Genomic DNA, 19,386 nt, shown 5'->3' with positions numbered 1-19,386 from the left:
AAGGGCACAGCATTTCTTTTTGGGCTAATGAAAATATCCTAAAATTGATTGTGGTAACTGTTGCACAACTCTGTGAATATAATAAAACTCACTGAATTGTACACTTTAAGTGGGTGAATTGTATGGTATGTGACTTTTATCTCAATAAAGCTATTACCAAAAAAGTGTAATAGGAAAGAGGAACAAAACTTTTAAAAGATTTTAAAAGTAATTTATATATTATTCTAACCAATCAGTTATCAAACTTCATAATATAATAAACATCAAAAAGGAGTTCTCTTTAAACAGTCAATTTTATTCAGTTCTGGTGTCTAATATACTAGTAATCAATGAAGAATGTAAGGAGAAAGTGATACAATTACAGTCTCAGCAGTGGAATTTATTGAGAGTACATTTTAAATTTAAAAATGTATTCATAAAGCTGATTTATTTGTATTATTTTTTAATTTAAGGTTTACTATTGTTTTTCTTGAAGTAATTTTTCCTGACCTTGTTATTAAGGTGGGCTTTACATACTATTTAATCTGATTTCCACACATATTATTAAACTGGTATTTAATATCTACAAATAATAATTTTGTCACTATTTTCTCAGGATTATGATCAACATGCCATGAGACTGTGATACTAGTATATCACACCTGGACTTGATTTTTAAAAAGCAATCGTATTCAAGTGACTATGTCCTTAACAGTGATTCCATTAAGTGAACAACAAATTTACGTTCAGCAGTGATTGTGAGAAAGAAGCACAGGGGTACTTAGGAAATATAAATAGTTTAAGTTCAAAATCATGTAAAAATAAAACTATAAAATTAATGGGATTTGCACTAATTAAAATTTATTAAATAATATACTCTTGCCTACTATACATTGAATTTGGTTACAACCTTCTCTGCTTTACATACATTTTTCAAAATTGACATAGATTGTATGAATTACAAGCAAGTTCCGAGAGGTGATTTTACTACATACATTTCCATACTTCAGTCTTCATCTTACACAAAGGCAGATGTGACTTAGAGGCTCTCTGTCCAGGACTGAGGTATTTACCTGACATATCTCAGATATCAGTCAATCAACCGTCAGCATTTATTGATCATCTTCCAGGATAGTAATGCTTTGCAAGCATCTCTGGGTAAGTGACTAAAAATTTCCTTGGGGCAATAAGAAAGAGGCTCAGATTCTTCTAACCGATGATTCAAAAAATATTTCAACATGCTTTGTGCATGCTGATCACTGAATATTCATCAGGAGCTTTCAGTCAGCTTTTACTGGATGCACATCAAGTCTGTGTTGTTTTACATTGGGTTCCTTTATAGGTTCACAATTGGTATCATTTACTTTAACAAATTGACATTTATTCTCTGAACGGGTTTAGTATTTCTCCAAACCTTCTGCTTTGTAAAGACATGCTTTTTTTTTCTTTTTGAGATGGAATTTCACTCTGTTGCCCAAGCTGGAGTGCAATGGCACAATCTCGACTCACTGCAACTTCTGCCTCCCAGATTCAAGCGATTCTTCTGCCTCAGCCTCCCAGGTAGCTGGGATTACAGGTTTGCACCACCGCACCTGGCTAATTTTTGTACGTCTGCTAGAGATGGGGTTTCACTATGTTGGCCAGACTGGTCTTGAACTCCTGACCTCAAGTGATCTGCCTGCCTCGGCCTCCCAAAGTGTTGGGATTACAGGCGTGAGTAAATCTTCAGTGTATGGAATTCCAGCACAGGTATATCAAATTTTCTGAATCACTTTTTCTTGGAGGTTTATCTTGAAAGATATCATCATTCTCAGTAAACTATCACAAGGACAAAAAAACCAAACACCACATGTTCTCACTCATAGATGGGAATTGAACAATGAGAACACATGGACACAGGAAGGAGAACATCACACTCTGGGGACTGTTGTGGGGTGGGGGGAGGGGGGAGGGATAGCATTAGGAGATATACCTAATACTAAATGACGAATTAATAGGTGCAGCACACCAGCATGGCACATGTATACATATGTAACTAACCTGCACATGGTGCACATGTACCCTAAAACTTAAAGTATAATAATAATAATAATAATAATAATAATAATAAAGAAAGAGACCCTGGATTATCCCTGAATGATTTCTCAATCCCTGATCATCCTCTGCCTTCTCTCGGCCAGAGCCTTCCCAGTTCACCCAGACTTGGTATATTTCCTCAAGGCATTTCTCAATTCCTTGCATGGGGAACTAGCTCAAGCAGACACTAAGAGTTTCACCATGGCATGGAGGAAAAGATAGGTGACCAAAATTGTTGAAACTGCACCAAATGCTGGTAAGCAGTTGAAATTATGGCAAAGAAGGAATAATTGGATTTGGCAACATGGAAATCATTGGTGACTCCTTAAAGTTTATTAGTAAAAGCTTGCTAGCAATTAGTCTATTGGTGGATTCTATTTCCCCATTAAAAAACAAAACAAAACAGGCCGAGTGCAGTGTCAAATGTCTGTAATCCCAGCACTTTGGGAGGCCAAGGCAGGTGGATCACTTGAGCTCAGGAATTTGAGACCAGCCTGGGCAACACAGCAAAACCCCATCTCTACGAGAAAAACAAAAACTAGTTGGGCATGATATCATGCACCTGTAGTCCTTGCTACTCAGGAGGCTGGGGTGGGAGGATAGCTTGAGCCCAAAAGGTGGAGGCTGCAGTGAGCTGTGACTGCACCACTGCACTTCAGCCTCAATGACAGAGCGAGACCCTGGTCTCAAAAAATAAAAACAAACCATCAGAAGCATACAAAACCCCAAAAGCTGTACAAAGGGCTAGAATAAGGGGAAGAAAATGTTTCCTGTGTTGCACTAAACGAAACTTATGACTAAAGTCATAAGATGGTGGACAGAGTGGATAATATGAAGTTCTGAGGTTGTCCAAAAAGAGCATGTAAAACAAAGCAGACTAAAAGCTTTGCAAGGGCACAGACTATGTCTTCCAATTTTTAGCCCAGTGCCTAGCACATAGTAGGTGGTCAATACATATTTGTTAAATGAATCAAGACAAGAAGGAAAGGAAGGAGGGCTTCAGAATGGTGCATTAAAAAAATAAGAATGTGAATTATTTCCCCCAATAAATATGTATTGAGTACTTATTCTAAAAGTAATCTGCCTGCAACATTCATATAAAATGTTGTCTTTTAAATGTGGCATAATTTCTAGATTTATATATATTTGCATAGAATGTTCTGGAATAAATGAGAAATTGAAGCATTATATAAAAGATACTCTGGAACATAAGATAATTACAGGTCTGGAGACCTTTATTTGCAATTCCAAAATCTAAAAGCTTCTGAAAATCAAAAAGTTTTGGAAGAAAATTTGACCTGAACTGATGTTAGCTAGTTTATTTACACACTTTATTTACATAGTTAGTTAGATATAACTAAATATAGACTTCACTGAGAAATATTAATATTTTTGGAGGCACTGGTCCAGGCCCCAAAAATGCTGTTACATAATATGTTCTTAACTTTCTAAAATCTGAAAAATTCCAAATACATTCAAAGTTCTGAATAAGATATTGTATAATTGTATAAAACTCCCTTTCAAACACTAGAAACAAGCTATGAGAATAATGATTTGATCAATAATGGAAGTAGAATTCAGTTGTCACTAATCTAAGTAACATGTTTTTAAATACATTTGCTATGAAGAAAACAATTAGGATTAGAATATAGTCATAAGCTTTTGATTTTTCTGTTATTATTAATTAATTAATTTTTGAGACACGGTCTTGCTCTGTTGCTCAGGTTGGAGTGCAGATCACCGTTCACCACAGCCTTCATCTCCCAGGCTCAGGTGATCCTCCTGCCTTAGCCTCTTGAATAGCTGGAACCATAGGCATGTGCTACCATGCCCCACTAATTCTTTAAAAATTATTTATAGAGACAGGGTCTCCCTAGGTTGTCCAAGATGGTCTTGAACTTCTGGGCTCAAGCTATTCTGCTTCAGCGTCCCAAGTGCTGTGATTGCAGGCATGAGCAACCACGCCCGGATGGTTTTTTTTCTATTATTTACAAAGGGAATGAAAACATATTTTGAATCTTTTGTTTTTAAAGCTTAAGATTCTGAACTTACCCTTTCACTTTTCACAGAACCCGTGACATCATCATCATTGAGGTGGCGCTTAAACTTGGGAGGCATATTTTCTACTTGTGAAGTATCTTTTGCTTCTCAACAGGACAGTCACCACCTTAAAGAGAAAATAAATTTCATCAGATTTGAGACTTTGGGGCATAAGCTAATGTACTTAAAACAGTGTACATGAAACCCTGTATGACAGGGACTCCTTCATTTTTCTGACTTCAATTCCTGCCCTTTCACTTGTTCCACTCCAGTGACTGGGGCCTCTGTGCTAGACCTCAACACCTAAGAAATAGGTAAAATTATGAGAAAATGGATATAATTGCCCTAAGAGAACATGTGTAGGATATGAGTGATTTAAGATTTTTATAAAATGAAAGAGCAGAGAGTAGAGGGAGGACATCTCACTGAGACATTAAATGCTTTACAATTTAAAGTTGGAGTCAGAAGACAGGAGAACATGCCTATTTCTCTCACTTTTAGTTGGTTGCTTAAGCAATGATTCAGTTTCCTCGGGTGTAAAATAGTGATTTTCAGGCTTCTGCAGAGTTGGAATGGTCAAATTGGATAATACATGCAAAAATATTCTGCAAACTATAATGTCCCATTGGTACTCCATGAAAAGGGGTAAGTTTGGTAAGTACTGGTGTGATATCTTGATTTATAAAATGTACACATTTGGTCTTAATACCCATTTCCTGACATATCCTTGGAATCGCTGCAGTGATGTGTCTTGTGTATCTAATAAGATGACTGGTAGCTTAGCCCCCAGACAGATTCCAGATGGAGGCTGGTCACAGAAAAACCTAGGCATGATTAGAAGACTGGGACTTTTCAGCCCCACCCCCTAGCTTCTCGGGAGGGGAGGGGGGCTCAAGGTTGAACTGATTTCCAATGGCCAATGATGTAATCAATCATGCCTACTAAGGAAGACTCCATAAAACCCAAAAAGGACAGGGTTCAGAGAGCTTCCCGAAAGCTGAACAACTAGAGGGTTCCTGGACGGTGGCACACCTGGAGAGGGCACAGAAGCTGTGTACCCCTTGCCCTATGCACCTCTTCCATCTGGCTGTTGATCTCTATCCTTTATAATAAACCAGTAAACAAAGTGTTTCTCTTAATTCTGTGAGCCACTCTAGCAAATAAATTGAACACAAGGAAGGGATTGTGGGAACTCTGATTTACAGCCAGTCAGTTGGAAGCACAGGTAAAACAACCTGGAACTTGTGACTGGCACCTGAAGTGGGGGGAATCTTGTAGGATTAAGCCCTCAACCTGCAGGATCTGATGCTATCTCTAGGTATACGGTATCAGAATTGAATTAGAGGACACCCAGCTGGAGAATCTGCTGCAGAATTGCCTGCTTGCTTGTGAGGAGAAATCTTTTGGGGGTCTGTGTTGAAAAAGAATAGGAGAAACTCAATTTTTTTTCTATCAAAACAACTGGATTAAACAAAGCTAGTTTTCTTCGCTACAGAATGACTCACATCCTGTTATATGCTAATACGCATTGTGACTTTCCAGGAAAATGCTTGTGTATGCAACATACTAAAATTTTTTTTTGAGAAAAAGTTCTTCTATGCAAATAATGAATTTTCAGTATTTTTGACTAGATGGTAGATGAATACCCAGCAATTCAGGATAGCTCAGAAATACTGAATGTTTTACTATGTGCTAGGCACTGTGCTGAGTGATACACATGCATTTTCTTTTACTCTTTATGATGCTTCTTTAAAGTAGGCACCAAGAAACTAGGAGAAAACTAAAGTTTAATAACAATAACATTAGTCACTACATTCATTGAAACAGCAGAGATACAGGCCTAAATTAATCAATGGCTGTGCATTATCACTTTTAATCATTTGTTCAATTAGTTGCCCATCAGGTTTACAGAATTCTGTTCTAGAAAGACCCACTTCCTGGTAACAACCCAATAGTCCTGCTTCCTTTTCCACAAGAAGAAACACTTAGACCTTTAAATTAGGTACAGTTAGACATCAGTTAGTTGGTTAATGACATACACTTAAAAAATAATCATCCCAGGATCTGGTTTCACGAACCAAATAAAAGTAATGTTTTAAGTCAGCTGCTTGTCAAAACAAACGGACACACTTTTCTTTGATAAGAAATGCTTCCAAATCAGAAATTATTCACTTGTAACAAAAACCAAACTCTTGTGCCTGAGTAACAGCTCTTGAGTTTTTGGTTCCACAATATTTCTGTCACATACATCTGGCCCTTTTATTCCTCATACTTTGATGTCAGAATACTTCATTCATGCAAAAGTGTAACAGAATGCATGGAAAAACAGATGACAAGGCAAATTACTGAAGAACTTGTGCTTTTAACTATTATCTGTATTTAGATTTTAACCCCTGCAATGAGGCTACCTCAACATCCCAAAGCAAACAACAGGCAGACTTATATAATGCCTTTATGAGACATACAGTAAAACTGCAGTCTTAAGGATGAGCAAACCCCATATTCAGGTCTCTTAATCCCAAGAAACCATGTGCAACAAATAGAAAGCCCATCAGCAAAGCAGTAGGCAGATTAACTAGCTACCTTGATGAACTTTGATGTTATTTGCAACTGATGATTATTAGTAACTGATGATATGTGTATCAAACAACTAGTAGAAATAAATCATGCTCAGAAAGTAGACTAGGATATAGTCTGCCTAAGATTTCTCCTACAAAAACGACATGTGAATTCAGCTGTTTGTGACTAGGTATACATGTAAATATGAGAGCCATCATGTACTTCCACACTGAGGATAGACCACCACTATACAATTCACTTAAAAAAGTCACATCACCGTATGCTTCTTATACATCAGCATATACTTAAATGTCTATGTATGCATTTTTTAAGTAGTACGTTATCTAGTCAATAGCTTTGAATCTGGGCAAAGGCTCTCCTTTTCCCAGCCTCCATTCTCTTTCTGATTCGTCTTCCTTGTCTGTCATCAGCCGTCTTGCTTGATGCAGTTTCAGAGAAATAAAGTGACTTGGATGGACACAGACCGGAGATATTATTTGCAAAACCTGTCAAGTGTAACGATTCACCCCCACCTTCCGGTCATTATAAACACAGCAGGGTTGGCGCTCTTTCTCCCGAGCCCTTTAAATACATAATTCCAGGCAGCTCCGTTCACCCCCCACACCCAATCTGTCGCACCAGGCCACGTCCCTCGATATATCTGCTCCTAACGCTGGCCCTTCCTGCCCCATGGTATCCCCTAGAATTCCTCACTACATCCCACTCTTAACAAACCTTCCCCATCCATGGCACTGTTCTCTTCCCATCACCCCAGAGTACCCCTCAATTCCAATTCTTCTCTCCCTCAACTGCTCCCCGTCCGCACACACCTGCCCTCGTCTTCCTTCCTCACGGCACCCCCGACCCCAGCCTTTTCCCACTCCGGGGTCCCTTCCTAGATCCCCGAGGCCGGCCGACCAGCCCGACTAGGACGTCGGGGGGCGGCAAGGCAGGGGCGTCTTCTTCGTTTCCTTCCTCCTCACACCAGCCCCTCCCGCTGCGAACAGGCCAGCGCCAGTACCTGAGGCTCCCGGGGAACTCCCGGCAGCTCTCCCGGGCTGGCGGTGCTGGGCGGGCGGGGGAAGGAGTGGGAAGCCGAGGTAAAAAGCTGGGAGGGGGAGACAGCTGGTGCGGACCCGGCGTCGGCCGCAGCGCCGCAGCAGCGCCTCCGCTCATCGAGCCGATCGGCGCTCAGCGGCCTGGCGCCAGGCGGAGGGGGCGGGTCCAGGGCACGGAGATAATCGAAGAAGTCGATCCGCCGTGCGCTCTTCACCTAAAAGAGCCCGGACCCACAGGCAGTTTAGATGCATCTCTCCAAATTTATGCTGTGCTTTAGGGGAGGAACAACCACTGGTTCTCCACGTTCCGGTCGCGATCCGGCGTGCGTGGAGGGTGATTAGGGGAGGAGTGGGAAACTTCCGAGAACCGCTCGGGACGGGGCGCCGCGCCGGGGTGCGTGGCTAGGGTGATGAGGCGTTTAGAAAGAAGGCGGTGCTGTGTGCCACATCCGTCCCTCTGGCTGACTACGTTGAGTGGCAAGTGGAGGGTGGCTCGCAGCTCGAGGACCTGCTTCGGGTTCGTCTGGGGCCTTTTCTGAAGAAAGGAGATCTGTTTGATCCCCTGTTTACAGAATTAGAGCTAGGCTTGGAAAGAGATGTTAAGGCCCTTTAGATAGGAGGAATATCTGGTTCAGAGGGGAGATTGACTTAAAGTTACACGGCTAGTTTAGATAGATACGGGACGAGGGCTCGGTGTTCTTTTCCTGGTATCCCTTAGTTGTAACCTGAAAGCCTTCAGGAAATCGCCCTCGCCAGGCCGTTCCGCCACTCTGCCCATTCCTCCCTCACGCCCTCCCCCTCCGCCCAATTTGGTATCATGTTTAGATCTCCACGCCCGCAGTAGTTGGCTACCAGAAACAATTCCTAATTTTGTTTTTCCGTTCTCTTATTTGTTTTATTATCCATACCTCCCCCGCCCCAGCTGGATTATTTTACTCACTGAATCATATTCACTACACATATTTTAAAATTAATACAGTATCTATGGGTCCATTGTTGATACAGTATTTTAACTGAAATACTGTGCCAGGCACTTTCTAAAGATATAAAAATAGGGGGTGTTCAAGAACAAGAGTAGACAAGAAAACAGCAGGAGGAAAGATGTGCGGACACTAAAGGAAAGGAAAGAATAGACACCCTCTTACCAAAAAGTTGTTCTTCTTTTGTTTGATGTTTATTTTTATGTAAAAATGTACTAACGAATTTGAAAGATGCCATGACTAAGGCAATGATGCTCCACTCTGATTCACTTGGAGTTGAATCACTTGGAAAGCTTTTAAAACTACGTAGGTGCCCACGTGCTACCTAGATTCTGATTTAAATGGTCTGAGATTTAGAAATAGCCGTTGAGTTGTCAGTTGAAGGTTCTGAAAGCTTAATGCTAAACTCAGTTGCCTGTGTTTATTCAGTCCAAGTTGCTGACTTGGACAGCAACTTGGACTGAAACGGCCCACTTAGAAGAGAAGTCTCTAATGGTTTGTATCCCTGTCTAGGTGTGATAGCGGGTCTACCCCCAGACTCCACAGGTAACTCTGACATTATTTTTTCTTCTACAGCTGAAATTTTTTTTTTTTTTTTTTTTTTTTTTTTTTTTTTTAGATGAGGTCTCACTTCTTCCCCCAGGCTGGAGTGCAGTGACACAATCATACCTCACAGCAGCTCTGAACTCCTGGGCTAAAGTGATCTTCCTGCCTCTGCCTCCCAAGTAGCTGGGATTACAGGCACGAGCAGCTGTGCCCAGCACTTACAGTTGATTTTATATCTGTATATTTGCATGTTATGGGATATTTTCTGGCTTTGGTGCCTTAGCCAATTAGAGCTTTAGCTAGTTATAGCCTCATCTCTTATACATAGACAACTTAAGGTGTGGTCAGTGAGCTCTAACAGGCACGTCATTGCATAGCTTTTACAGATAATCCATTCTTTTTTTTTTTTTTTTTAACCATAATTCTTTAGTCCTGCCAGTCATTTTGGAATGATCGCTTAGGAGAGGGGTAATGCAAGCCCCACCCTTAATCACCTGAACAAAGTCCCTTTGACTATCCCCAATATTTGTGAAACTTAGAAAATGTCATTTTACAGTTAACATGAATCAAATATACCAGTAAGCCTAAAAGATTATAATAGCACTGAGCTTGGAGTCAGAACTCCAAGCAACTTGAGTTACTTATTTCCTCCATTTTCTTTTTAGTGAGCTTCAGTTATTCAGATGTTAGTCCTCTAATTTTCTTTTCCCTCTTTTTCAACATGACACCTTCATCCTTAAGAGGGCCTGCTGTCCTCCTAGCTAGAGAATCAGCGTTTTGCTCTCTTCCAAGACTAAATCTCTGGGCTTTTGATGGGATAGCAAAGGGAATCTCAGCATCTGATTCATTCTTAAACAGACTTTCTACCATTCCGCCTGTATTTATAGCTCACATCATGCTCTTCAGCTTTATCTGGTGTTTCCAATTCCTGAGCCTTATGCAGGGTTTCACTGTGTGTATCAGGTTGCTTCACGGCCTGCTTGGGATTCCTACTTTTCAAGTCTGCTAAGGCAATTGCGTCTTGATTTATCTCCCTTCTAGCTTTCAATATTTTGTTGCTAAATGTTCAACATTACTTAAAATGTAAAAGTAAACAAGGAAATACCATTTTTCATCTATCAATGACTGAGAAAGAGAGAGTTAAGCAGAAGATCTGCAATCCAGTCTCTCCCTTCGTAGGGAAATACTTTCAGGAAAGCAAGGTTAAAGCAAGCAAACAAGCATGTGATTTTTAAAAAATATAAAGTATATAGTAATTACAGACCTCCTGGCAAACAAAGTAATGGCATTTGCTAGCAGGAGAGTCCATATTTACGGGATTCCTCTAGCAAGATGTCCCAGGGCTGGGATTGTTTATGGTAAACACACTAGGAATCGATGTGGTAATTCCAGCACTTTGGGAGGCTGAGGCAGGTGGATCACTTGAGGTCAGGAGTTACCAGCCTGGCCAACATGGCAAAACCCCGTCTCTACCAAAACTACAAAAATTAGCTGAGTGTGGTGGCATACACTTGTAATACCAGCTACTTGGGAGGCTGAGGCAGGAGAATCGCTTGCACCGGAGAGGCAGAGGTTGCAGTGAGCAGAGATTGGGCCACCGCCCTCCATCCTGGTCAACAGAATGAGACTCCCTCACAAAACAAAAAAGAATCAATGTGGATTTCAGGGGTATGATTAACTGGAAAATACCGTGGAAGTTATGTAACGTAGCATAAAATGGAAATGTTTTGTAACTGAGTTGGCTCCTTCTGTGTAAGCGGGGTGACTGTACACTTGATTTAGAAACCACATCTACTGTCCTGGGCCAGGATGCATCCAAAGCAAGAAGAAAGGACCTGGGGATTACTGGTATCCTTGAAACTATTAGTAAAGCTTGATACTGAGTAAAATCTCTGATTTGAGCCTGATTTGACAGTTTGATCCTTTGTGTTAGCTCAATAGCAAAAATAAAAAAAATTTGATACTACAGTATTGGGTGTGTGTATGTGTGGTATGGGAGCAGGGAGGAACACGCATTCTTAAACACTTAGTAAGAGTATAAAAATTGGTGCATTTTTAAAAAGTTCATGGTAATTATATGTATCAAAATTTTATATGAAGTTCTTTTTGATCTAACAATTTTACTTCTAAAATTTATCCCATGGGTATACAGGTTGTATATAAAAGTATTCTATAAAAATATCTGTTACAGAATTTTTGTAACAGAGTGAAAAAAAATTCTAACTGTTCAGTAAAGGAAATTGCTGAAATAAGTCATAGTGTAGCCATTCAATAGAATAGTATGCAGCCATTAAAATGAACTAGATAGATCTATATGTGCTGACATGGAATACCTCTATGATGCTATAAGGTGAGAAAAGTAAGGTGCAAAATAATGTGTAGACTCTACTTCCATTTAAGCATCACACACACACACACACACACACACACACACACACCAGGAGGACTGTGAATCTGGCACGGAAAGTGTTATAGACTGAATTATGTCCCCTCAAAATTCATATGTTGAAGTCCTAACTTCCAGTGTGACTAGATTTGGAGATAGGGCCTTTAGGACAATAAGTAAGGTTAAATGAAGTCAAAAAGGCAAAACCCTAATCCTGTAGGGCTAGTGTCTGAGTGCATGGGCACAGAGAAGAGGCCATATGAGAACACAGAAGATGGCCGTTTGCAGTCCGGAAAGAGAGGCCACACCATAAGCCAACCCTGATGGCCCCTTGATCCTGGACTTTTAGCCTCTAGGACTGTGAGAAAATAAATTTCTGTAGTTAAGCCACCTAGTCCATGGTATTTCATTATAGCAGCCCTAGAAGACTAATACAGAAGGGAAACTTTCTTGATGTGTAGTGTTTTGTACTATTTGAATATCTTTACCATGTATATCAGTTTTTCAATTAAAACAATGGTAGAGGCACTCTCTTCCCCTAAAATTGGGACCACTTGATCAGTTAATTTAAAAAGTCAGTGACAGTGGTACATATTTAAAAATGGCAAATATATACTTTAGTCATTTTATTTTGACTCAGATGTATATGTTCACTCACCAGTCTTGGTAGTAGGCCCAGGACCTTTTATCTGAGCATGAATTTGCTGGTTGGAACACCTGCTTTGGCTTTGTTACAAGTTGCATTGTTTACAGTTTACAGTTTCATTTTCTTCAAAGTGGAATAAGAAGTTAAAGACACCTTTCAAGCAATTTGAATGCCCAGTCTAGATTTTTGTACAATTTTTTCTCCAAAGTTTTACAGATTTGTCTTACCTGTGCCTAGTTCTATAGTAATTTTTGTTTGTTGTTCATGTTTATCAATTTAGTTTTTATAGAAAATAACTTTGTATTTCATTAGTTTACATATTTAAATAGATTCTATAAGTATAATAGGCATAAATACTTTGGAGTACAAATGCAAATTGACTCTTCTAAGCATGTAACTCAATTAGTTTGGAGAGGAAGTATACAGGTATCACGTAGTTAACCATAAGCTTTTCATGCTTAGAGTGCCTTGGTGTTATATAAATATGATATTAGTTTATTTTAGTTTTGATTTTGAATGCTTTTAAATCCTTTATCCAGATTCATTAATAACGCTTTTCTAATGCTGACCTCAACTCCTAAATGGATTTCATGACAGTGTGAATAAAACCAAAATAGTTCAGCCCTCTTTTTGTCTCCAAGCAGATGAAGAAACAGAGTGCCAGAGAGTTTACATGGTTTGTTAACATTTCACTAAGTTTGCTTTATTACTTCTCTTGAAATATATATCTCCCCCTGGCATGCATTATTTGAAAATTAGTTATAGCTATCATGGCTCTTTACCCCTAAATACTTCAGTAGATATCTCCTAAGAACAAGAACATTGTCTTCATAACTGTAATTCAGTTGTCAAATTCAGAAAATTTAACATTGATACAATATTATTTTCTATCAAAGCATCCATATCAAAGTTTGCCATCTCAGTTATGTCCTTTGCAATGTGAGTATAGTTTACAGAGAAAATAGAGTAATGAGTAACAAAGCAAGTGGAATTTAGTTTTTAAAGATAAGTTCAACTATAGTTTAATTATTTTTAATATATGTAATAATATGGGAAATGCCCTGATGCCTTCCTCATGAAACTTTAGATGTGACATTATAAGATGGACTCAGGGAGGTGCTTTGTTTCTCTTCTAACTGTTCTTGTTTATTGATGTAGTGACATGTTGCAAGAATTTTATCTTGGAGAAATTACCTCCCACAAAGATGGCAACATTAGAAGAACCTGAATAATAAATAATATGCTCTAATTGTGTTACAAATTTATTTTACTACTTCTCTGAAAGTTAAAAATGGTTACCATTTATTTTCTTGGTTACATGCCTATTTTCTTAAGAACTATGCTTAATGATTAGCATAAGTTTCTGCACAAATCCTCTCTGATATCAAGTGTCATTTTCCTCATTTTATCATTTAGACCTCAAGGTTCTGAGATGACGTGTGATTTGTCCAAGGTTAGAGAATGGTACAACTGAGAACACTAGAAAATATCGCAGAGCAATAAGCTTAAATTTAGATAAATATTTTCTCTAAATGAATCACATGCTTTTCCCTTATAATAGAGATTAGGTGGCTGGGCGCGGTGGCTCATGCCTGTAATCCCAGCACTTTGGGAGGCTGAGGTGGGCGGATTGCCTGAGGTCAGGAGTTCGAGACCAGCCTGGCTAACACGGTGAAACTCCGTCTCTACTAAAAATACAAAAAAATTAGCCCGGCGTGGTGGCACACACCTGTAGTCCCAGCTACTCGGGAGGCTGAGGCAGGAGAATCGCTTCAACCTGAGAGGTGGAGGTTGCAGTGAGCCAAAATCGTGACACTGCACCTGGGCGACAGAGGGAGACTCTGTCTTTAGACGGAGAATCCATCAAGCATAATGTCTTGTTATGATCTCTCTTGATTCAAGAGGCTTTAGTCTGCTTAGAATACAACTGTAATTTCTTGCTGAAGATGGTAATATTTATCTTGAGTGAAGACTGTACTTTCAGGGTACAACAAACTATAACATAGAAGTATGTTATAGTTCTATAACAAACTGTAGAAATGATCTATAGTTTGTTAATCTTGGGTGCTATGTCAAAGTGAATCAATTTGTCCATCAGATATGTGTGACGGGTATTCTGTTAAAGTCTGGGGATACAAAAATGGCAAACAGTGTTACTGTCCTCTTAAAAACTTACAATCTTGCACAGAAAAACAAGACTAGGCAACTACAGCCATGTGCAACAGAAGGACGTTTCAGTCAACGAAGGACTGCATTATATATAACATTATAATTGATCTGAAAAATTACACCTAACAATGTTGTTGCTGTTGTGCAATGGATTACTCATGAGTTTGTGGTGATGTTGTTGTGAACAAACCTGCACTGCCAATCTTATAAAAGTATAGCATATACAATTATGTACAGTCTGTGATACTTGATCATAAATGACTCTTACCAGTTTATTATACTATATATCATTATTTTAGAGCATATTCCTTCTACTTATACAAAAAGATTACTGTCGAACAGCCTCAGGCAGGTCCTTTGAGAAGTATTCCAGAAGAAAACATTGTTAAATTACTGTGTGTTAAAATAGTGTGTGTTATTGTTCCTGAAGACCTTCCAGTGGGACAAGATGTGGAGGAAAACAGCAATATTGGTGATCCTGACCCTGTGTAGACCTAGACTGATGGGTGTGACTGTGCCTTAGTTTTTAACAAAAAAGTTTAGAAAGTAAAAATATATACAATAAAAAATTTTAAAAATAGTAATAAATGGTCCGGGTGTGGTGGCTCATGCCTGTAATCACAGCACTTTGGGAGGCTGAGGCAGGTGGATTGCTTGAGCCCAGGAGTTTGAGACTAGCCTGGGGAACACAGTGAGACCCCATCTCTGCAAAAAATTTAAAAAGTAGCCAGGCATGGTAGCACACACCATGTAGTTCCAGCTACTCAGGAGGCTGAGGTAGGAGGATCGCTTGATCCTGGGAGGTCGAGTCTGCAGTGGGCCCTGATTGTGCTGCTGCCCTCCAGCCTGGTGGCAGAGCAAGACTCTGTCTCAAAAAAAAAAAAAAAAAAAAGTGAAAGCTTATAGAGTGAAAATAGAAAATATTTTTGTACAGCTATACAGTGTATTTGTGTTTTAAGCTAAGTGTTATTATGAGTCAAAAAGCTTAAAAGTTTGTAGAGTAAAAAATTATAGTAAGCTAAGGTTAATTTATTGAAGAAAAAGTTTAAAAAATATATTTAGTGTAGCCTAAATATACAGTGTTCATCAAGTATACAGTGGTGTACAATAATGTCCTAGGTCTTCAGGTTCACTCACCACTCACTCACTGACTTGCCAGAGCAACTTCCAGTCCTGCAGACTTCATTCATGAAGTGCCATATACAAGTGTATCATCTTTAAACCTTTTATACCATATTTTTATTGTGCCTTTCTATGTGTATCTAAACAAATACTTATTATTTACAATTGCCTACAGTATTCAGTACAGTAACATGCTAGACAGGCTTGTAGCCTAGGAGCAATAGGCTATACCATATAGCCTAGATGTGTAGTAGGCTATACCATCTAGGCTTGTGTGCGTACACTCTGTGATGTTTACATAAGGACTAAATCGCCTAACAACCCATTTCACAAGACATATGCCTGTTGTCAAGTGACACATGGCTGTATTGAAAACTGAAGTAAATTACAGAGTCAAATGAACAATGGAATATATATATATAATTTATACATATACACAGGTACATGAATACCTTAGCAAATAAAATTGTCTAAGGTGATCTGTAATATTAAATTGTTGTTTAACAATAAATTAAGATCACAAATGGAAACAAATAGGGATGCTTCTATACCTCAGGAATAGCAATAGGAGGAAGCCATGACTATTCATACACATAAACAGTCACAAGAAGGGTCAATAGAACAAGACAAGAGCCATAGTTGTAGGAGATGGGCTGTCCAATAGAGGAATGCAGACATTGCTAACCCAGCCCTGACCTATTTCTCTTCCCAGAAACCTGACCTCCAGGTTTATCCATGTTGTTACAAATGGCAAATGACAGGATTCCATCCTTTTTTTTTTTTTTTTTTTTTTTGAGACAGAGTTTCACTCTGTTGCCCAGGCTAGAGTGCCATGGTGTGATCTTGGCTCACTGCATCCTCCCCCCACTGGCCCCACTCCCCGATTTCAAGCAATTCTTCTGCCTCAGCCTCCCGAGTAGCTGGGGCTACAGGCATCAATCACCACACCTGACTAACTTTGTATTTCAAAATTTTGTATTTCATCATGTTGGACAGGCTAGTTTCAAACTCCTGACCTCAGATGGTCTGCCTGCCTCTGCCTCCCAAAGTGCTGGGACTACAGACACCAGCCACCACGACTGGCTAATTTTGTATTTTTAGTAGAGATGGGGTTTCACCATGTTGGATGGGCTCACCAGCCCATCCAACTCCATCCAAACTCCTGACCTCAAGTGATCTGCCCGCCTTGGCCTCCCAAAGTGCTGGGATTACAGGCATGAGCCACCACACCCAGTCGATTTAATAATTTTTAATGGCTGAATAGTATTTCCTTTTTTTTTTTTTTTTTTTTTTTGAGACTGAGTCTCACCCTGTCACCAGGCTGGAGTGCAGTGGTGCAATCTTGGCTCACTGCAACCTCTGCCTCCCAGATTCAAGCGATTCTCCTGCCTCAGCCTCCCGAGTAGCTGGGACTACAGGTGCGTGCCACCATGCCCAGCTAATTTTTTGTATTTTTAGTAGAGATGGGGTTTCACCATGTTAGCTAGGATGGTCTCGATCTCTTGACCTTGTGATCCACCCACCTCGGCCTCCCAAAGTAGTGGCATTACAGACGTGAGCTACCGCACCCAGCCTTCTTTCCTGTTCTTTTAGAAATGAACATGCTTTAACATTTACTTATGAGTCATGGCTCACATGTATAGCAAGAAAGGGTTTGGTGAACAGGGAAATTCTCCGAATAGGGTGAATACAAAAAGGACCATAATGATGAAGTACAGGCAGCACACTCCATCTCAGAACAGTCACCAGCCACCAAGGAATTCCCTGATCATCTGAATGGGACTGAAAACAATCCAGTGATTCCCCAGAGGCTCCTGCTCATCGACTCTTTTGCAGTAGATGACACGCAGAAAAATAGCTAAAAATGGAGGCCCAAAGTAACTAGCCATTGACTCTGCGTAATGAAAGAGTGACCCATTTGGAGATAACTGTACCAATGAAACCCAAACAATGTGGTTGAGAGTTATGAGGATGGTAACCTTTAGGCCTAGGTGCCCAATCTATCCCACTCAATGTAGGAACTGTGAAGCAGGGGGGATTCCATATGAAGGGGAGAATAGCAGAGCTTCTGTTTCTCTCTTGGCCAATTGGGAAGGCTGTACAAATCAGGGCTGATCATCCCTGGCCTCCCCCTGAGAAACATGGGCAGCAGCTTCAGGTGGCCACAGAGGATGCAGGCAGCCTTCTTAAAAGACTTCTCCATGCTTGATAGGCAGTGCTGGGCAATAACACAGTACCAAAATTACTTCATCCTGTCTTTTCTGCATGTAAATTGATTTGTTCCCCTGTACTGTTCTGAGGAGCCGAGCACAGGCGATACAGCACACCTACTCAGCTACAGATTTCCAGTTTTTGTTTCTGCTTATAATAGTTTTGGTATTTTCCTGCAAAATTCTAAAAATACACTTAAAACTTTTCCTTTGGGACTCGCAATTTCAAAAAAATCAAATTTTTGGTTCATTACAAAATCATTTTACTTGTCTCTGCTACCCAACTCTTATTATCTCATTATTATTTTCAGTTTGTCTAGTGGTTACATTTGTAACTTTTAAAGTGCTTTCTCCAGCTCTATTTCTGGGTCTATCATGTTTATGTATCTATGTACTTAATATTCACAAAGTCCCATAACAATTGGAATCCTTACGTGTTTTTTACACAACCCACTCCCAAATTCTGTCAACTCTAACTTTTTTTTTCTTTTTTTTTTTTTTTTTGAGATGGAGTCTCACTCTCTCATCCAGGCTGGAGTGCAGTGGCGTGATCTCGGCTCACCGCAACCTTCGCCTCCTGGGTTCAAGTGATTCTCCTGCCTCAGCCTCCCAAGTAGCTGGGACTACAGGTGCATGCCACCACTCCCGGCTAATTTTTGTCCTTTTTAATAGAGATGAGGTTTTGCCACGTTGGCCAGGCTGGTCTCAAACTCTTCACCTCAGGTGATCCACCTGTCTTGGTCTCCCAAAGTGCTGGGATTACAGGCATAAGCCATCACACCTAGCCAACTCTAACATTGTTTTTAAACAGCTAATTTTCAGAGTTTAAATGGTTCTCTGTAATTGTAATTAAGTTGTCCATACTTTGTTTCTATGTTGATTTAATAGAATTTTTGCTATTAAGATTGTGTAAATTTCTTTCTCCATAGATCCAAGACATACATGTGAATGACCACAATGAATAAAAATCACACCTGGGAAGTTCCAAGGTAATATTTTTGGGTATCATTTTTAAAAATAAATACTACTTTTTTGTTGTTTGTTTTTTTGAGACAGTGTTTCTTTCTGTTGCCCAGGTTAAGTGCAGTGGTGCAATCATGACTCACTGCAGCCTCGACTTCCTGCACTCAAGTGATCCTGCCACCTTGGCCTCCCAAAGTGCTGGGATTACAGGTGTGAGCCACCATGCCTGGCCAAGTATCATTTTTTAATGTTTGTAATCTCTTATATTCTCAAAGTAATGTTCATTGTAATTAACTTTATACTTAGCCCTTGTTTTATTGCACAGATTTATTTTTTTTTAGAATTTGTAATTGCCTTTTAAAATTTGTTGTTGATATAACATACAATTTCTTTTTGAAATTTTTAAAAATTTTTTCTCTTAAAAATTTTTTTTTGTATTTTGTTTTCTTTTTTTCTTTTTCTTCGGGGTAACAGTTATTAATAACATACAATTTCACCTTCTCACTAACATTGCTAATAACAGGTCCTAAAGTTTCTTAATCATCGCATTTCTTCTACTAAATCCACTTTTATTTTTTAAAAAGGGAAAGCACTCTTTCGGGGCTTCTTGAAATTCTTTTGTAACTTGAATCAGGTACTCTTTATTTCTGCT

General features: G+C 39.5%; 1 protein-coding gene and 1 long non-coding RNA gene across 6 annotated transcripts in view; one reads left to right on the top strand and one right to left on the bottom strand.

Moving 5' to 3' along the window:
- VAMP4 (vesicle associated membrane protein 4) overlaps positions 1-8,139 on the bottom strand; it is a 49,076-nt gene extending 40,937 nt beyond the window's left edge. For 2 of the 5 annotated variants that reach the window (XR_010141020.1, XM_063726462.1), the window contains exons 1-2: positions 7,676-8,105; positions 4,108-4,222 (exon numbers count right to left, since the gene is read on the bottom strand). Coding sequence is in view for 2 of the 5 variants with exons in the window: in XM_063726462.1 (XP_063582532.1) it covers positions 4,108-4,173 (66 nt within the window). In the remaining 3 variants the exon portion in view is untranslated. Of the gene's footprint in view, positions 1-4,107; positions 4,223-7,484 lie in introns of all 5 variants that reach the window. The other 3 variants (XR_002912223.3, XR_002912225.3, XM_063726465.1) reach the window with 3 other exon arrangements.
- Positions 8,140-8,197: 58 nt separating this feature from the next.
- Positions 8,198-18,944, top strand: LOC100435332 (uncharacterized). The gene is made up of 3 exons (XR_010141025.1): positions 8,198-9,238; positions 18,701-18,760; positions 18,848-18,944. It is a non-coding gene; the product is annotated as an uncharacterized LOC100435332 (long non-coding RNA).
- The last annotated feature ends 442 nt before the right edge of the window (positions 18,945-19,386 follow it).

Source organism: Pongo abelii, chromosome 1 (assembly GCF_028885655.2).
Source record: "Pongo abelii isolate AG06213 chromosome 1, NHGRI_mPonAbe1-v2.0_pri, whole genome shotgun sequence".
Taxonomy (NCBI): Eukaryota; Metazoa; Chordata; class Mammalia; order Primates; family Hominidae; genus Pongo; species Pongo abelii.
This window is presented reverse-complemented; position numbering and strand designations above follow the sequence as displayed.